At 41.2% G+C, this 4,891-nt stretch overlaps 1 protein-coding gene across 1 annotated transcript; it reads left to right on the plus strand.

Moving 5' to 3' along the window:
- Nucleotides 1-1,378: 1,378 nt before the first annotated feature.
- Nucleotides 1,379-2,332, plus strand: LOC144242956 (olfactory receptor-like protein OLF3). Its single transcript, XM_077777990.1, has one exon. The coding sequence runs from the start codon at nt 1,379-1,381 to the stop codon at nt 2,330-2,332; it is 954 nt and encodes a 317-aa protein (XP_077634116.1).
- The last annotated feature ends 2,559 nt before the right edge of the window (nt 2,333-4,891 follow it).

Below are 4,891 nucleotides of genomic sequence, written 5' to 3' on the forward strand. Positions count from 1 at the left end.
AATAACAAATTACTGAAAAAACACTTCTGGTATGGGGAAACAGGAGAAAACGCCATTTAATGTACATCTACGTGAATTCATACTTTCTTCTCTGCCTTGGACAATAAAGAAGGATCCGTAAACTTTTGTGATTCTTTCCTCTCTGTATGAAGTCTTCTTTGCTTTCTTTCTTTTTTTTTTTTTTTAAATGTTTTATTTATTTCTAGGAGAGAGAGAGAGAGAGAGACAGCGTGAGCAGGGGAGGGTCAAAGAGAGAGGGAGTCACAGACTGAAACAGGTTCCAGGCTCTGAGCTGGCAGTCAGCACAGACCCCGATGCGGGGCTCGAACCACGAGATCATGACCCAAGCGAAAGTCGGACGCTTAACCGACTAAGCCACCCAGGCGCCCCTTCTTTGCTTTCTTTTGAGCCCACCTACAAAGGGTAAACTATTAGTAGCAGGAAATTGAAAAGAGAAAAATAGAAATAACAGAATATCATTACAATATTTTTTCCTTTCTGATCCCACTGAAGGCTGAGAGAACAAAGGCCAAGAGGAACAAAAGCAATAAAAAAAAAGTCTCCAAAGCGCTCCCCCCCCCATTCCTAAGCCCTCAGTTCTGTAGAATATTGCCTCCAATTTTATTTATGTTTGAATTTGTGGAGGGGATGCAGGAGAAAATAATGTTTGCTACCTATCTACTCCAAGGCAAAGGTCATGTTACTACTAATACTTTCTCTACTTCCTCTAGTTCACAAAGTACTTTCCCCATAAGTTACCTACCCTTGAACTTAAATGTACTTGTGAGTTAGATGATATTGCTCTATTTCATATATAAAAGCTTGTCACCTAGCCCAAATCACATCCCTGTAAATAAATAATAAATAAAATCAATTTTAAAAATCTAGGTTCTCTGATTCCAGATCTTTCCACAAGGATCTGACTTTTCCCACTATTTCCTTTTGTAATAAATTTAACATTTTCATGATGATGAGTTTTTTGACATACATAAAGCAGTTTTTAAAACTTTCCAACCAAGTTTTCTTCATTGTTTATCACTTTACCTACCGCTGTCACCTACCAAGTTCTACTTGCTCTGGAATCTGAGGTAAGTTTGTAAGATGTGAGCTCCTGGAATTGCACGACATTATCTCCAGGCTTTAACAGTGTTTCCCTGAGACCTCTTTGTGTCCTTATGAAGGTGTTGGCCCGACACTGATGCAGAGTGGATATGTTGGGTAAAGCCTGTCTTCTTGTCCTGTGAGTAGTCTGAAACATCTGGTAAAGGCTAGCCAATTATATACAGTATGTATTCACTAAAAATGGTTCTTTGATTCAACAGCTTCTGTTATCTCTGACTTTTTTGCAGATTAATCATTCTCACATTTTTTTTTTTTAATGGAAAGAGATAACCAGACATGGGTGAGAGAATTTATTCTCCTCGGCCTGTCCAGTGACCGGTACATGCAGGTCTTCCTCTTTGTTCTGTTCTTAGTCATGTACTTGGTGACAGTGCTGGGAAATTTCCTCATTGTTCTTCTGATCAGACTGGACAGCCGACTCCACACCCCCATGTACTTCTTTCTCACCAACCTCTCCCTTGTTGACGTCTCTTATGCCACAAGCATCATTCCTCAGATGTTGGCGCATCTTCTTGCAGAACATAAAGCAATCCCATTTGTGAGCTGTGCAGCCCAATTATTTTTCTCCCTGGGCTTGGGTGGGATAGAGTTTGCTCTACTGGCAGTGATGGCCTATGACCGCTATGTGGCTGTGTGTGACCCCCTGCGATACTTGGTCATCATGCATGGAGGGCTCTGTACTAGGTTGGCCATCACATCCTGGGCCAGTGGTTCAATCAACTCTCTCATTCATACTGCCATCACCTTTCAGCTGCCCATGTGCACAAACAATTATATTGATCATATATCATGTGAAATTTTAGCTGTGGTGAGACTGGCCTGTGTGGACACCTCCTCCAATGAGATTATAATCACGGTTTCTAGCATCGTCTTGCTGATGACACCCTTCTTCCTGGTTCTCCTGTCCTACATCCGGATCATCTCCACCATCCTGAAGATCCAGTCCACAGAGGGCAGAAAGAAAGCCTTCCACACCTGTGCGTCTCACCTCACAGTGGTTGTCCTGTGCTATGGCATGGCCATTTTCACTTACATCCAGCCCCGCTCCAACCCCTCTGTCCTTCAGGAGAAGTTGATCTCTCTCTTCTATGCCGTTTTGACACCCATGCTGAACCCCATGATTTATAGCGTAAGGAATAAGGAGGTGAAGGGGGCCTGGCAGAAACTACTAGGGCAATTTTCTGGATTAACGTCGAAGCTGGCAACTTGATGAATCCTGTACATCACTTAGAGAAAGGAGATTTGCCTATGAGTTCTTTCACTTACTCGGATACGGCAGGCATCACCTTCACTGCCCTGGCAACCAGGAAGGAGATGCTGATACATGCCCTGCTGATGCTGGGTAGGCGGTTGAGTGGTTGGGTTTGGGTGTGGGCTGCGGGTGTATTTTTATGTCACAGCAGCATGTTCAGTGAAGTAGAGGACTTCTCACCCTTACTCAATCTTCATTCATATGGAGTAATTGAGACAGTACCGTTTACCATTTACAATTACTGAGAGTAATTGAANACGATAATTGTGACTCTTCTTATTTTCTTCAAGAACCTCAAGATGGTACCCTCCTTTCGTCCGTTTGTCTCTCCATTGAGTCTTTAATTCAAATTTGTTTGTATTTGGGATTTAGTGATCAGGAGATGAAGGATTTTCAGTGACACCTGTTTTCTCTGTGAAACAAGAAGAGGTGCCCATTGCTGAGAGGGTAGAAGAGAAAAGACAGGACTAAGAGTTGTGGGAATGGTGAAGGTTAAAAGCCCATGTGGGGTCTAAGATAANCAGTACCGTTTACCATTTACAATTACTGAGAGTAATTGAAGACAATACCATTTACTGTTTTGATTTGTCACATTGTTTGTGATCACTGACGTCTTCATGAATCTTACCTTGGAACACAGGTTTTTATTCATCCACGTTTTGTAAAAGATTATCATGTTTCCACTGGGAACAAAATCATTGTCAATTTGAAGACTCACTTAAAATGTATAGCATATGTATACATATTCAGTAATTGTTTGAGTCATTGTTCGAAGAAGTTGCTATCAAGGCAGATGAAGTTTGTGTGTGTGTGTGTGCTAGGCCTACTACACGTGGATATAAAGAGTATCTGAGTAATGGAAATAATTGGGTGGAGAAATATCAACTAAAATTCTTGTTTTACCCTGATAAGGATATAACGAAGGGTTGCTTGTACACAGTGACATTATTGGCTAAGAAAAATCTGAGATCTAGTTACTGACAGTTTATTGTGTATACATCAGCATTCATTCAAAGGCAAAAATTCTCTAATTCTGAAAATTCAGCGAACTTTTTCTCTGAAAGTTTAGAAATAAAATAAGCAAATAAGCAATGAGATAAATGTATAAAATATCAAATACATAGTTAATGTAAGAAAAGCAGCTTCCTTAGGCAATCAATGAAAGATAATGCAGCTTCAGGGACACCTGGGTGGCTCAGTTGGTTGAACCTCCAACTCTTGATTTTGGCTCAGGTCATGATGTCATGGTTGTGATATAGAGCTCCAAGTTGGGCTCTGCACTGGGCACAGAGCCTGCTTAAGATTCTCTCTCTCCCTCTGCCACCCACCCCCCCCAACCCCCGCACACCAAAAGAAAGAAAGAAAGATAATGCAGCTTTGATGTGGGTTTGGGGTTATCAGGATAAGTGAGTCTGCTGTGCAGATGTTACTTACCAGTCTCCATATTAAGAGACTTTTGGGGGGCACCTGGGTGGCTCAGTCGNACTAGCATCACCTGGGAGTGTACCTCACCTCTGACAATAAACCTCAGTAAGATGAAAGGGGAAGAAATGATTAAACAGGGGGTTTGTGGGAGATGGAGGAGAAATAATACGATAANTGTTGTCTCTCTTTCTCTCTGTCAGAAGAAAAAAAAAAGCCTGTTTGTATACCCCTCACTCTAACACGCAAACACAGACCCTACTCAACCTTTGTAAATCTAGTGAACTAGCATCACCTGGGAGTGTACCTCACCTCTGACAATAAACCTCAGTAAGATGAAAGGGGAAGAAATGATTAAACAGGGGGTTTGTGGGAGATGGAGGAGAAATAATACGATAATTGTGACTCTTCTTATTTTCTTCAAGAACCTCAAGATGGTACCCTCCTTTCGTCCGTTTGTCTCTCCATTGAGTCTTTAATTCAAATTTGTTTGTATTTGGGATTTAGTGATCAGGAGATGAAGGATTTTCAGTGACACCTGTTTTCTCTGTGAAACAAGAAGAGGTGCCCATTGCTGAGAGGGTAGAAAAGACAGGACTAAGAGTTGTGGGAATGGTGAAGGTTAAAAGCCCATGTGGGGTCTAAGATAAGGTGCCCCAGTAGCTCTGGATGCCATTCTCTGGAATTTCATGCAGCATAAATTACAAGGTCATAGTGGCCAAACTTTCCCTCTGATACGACCCTCTTATCTTTGTTCTTAGCCTTCTCTAAAATAAAGTCACAGATGATCATTTTGTGGGCATTGACTTTGTTGAAGACACTGCTATAGGCATTGTGGAGTATAAAGGTAGCGTTTAGATATGGCTATGGCCTCGGGAAATTTACAGTCTTCTAGGACAGGGGTTGAGAAACTTTCTGTAGTTGACCAGACTGTAAATATGATAGGGCCATGCAGTCTACATCACAGATACTCAACTCTGCCACTGCAGCACTAAGACAGCCAGAGACAACTAAATTTTAGTTTATGAACACTGAAATTTGAATTTTATTCAATATTCTTTTATTGAATTATTAATTAAATATTCTTTTAAACCA

The sequence above is a fragment of the Crocuta crocuta genome, unplaced genomic scaffold (assembly GCF_008692635.1).
Source record: "Crocuta crocuta isolate KB4526 unplaced genomic scaffold, BGI_CrCroc_1.0 scaffold128, whole genome shotgun sequence".
NCBI lineage: Eukaryota > Metazoa > Chordata > Mammalia > Carnivora > Hyaenidae > Crocuta > Crocuta crocuta.

Coding starts and splice junctions, on each gene's coding strand:
- LOC144242956 (XM_077777990.1), top strand. CDS start 1,379: ATGGAAAGAGATAACCAGACATGGGTGAGAGAATTTATTCTCCTCGGC.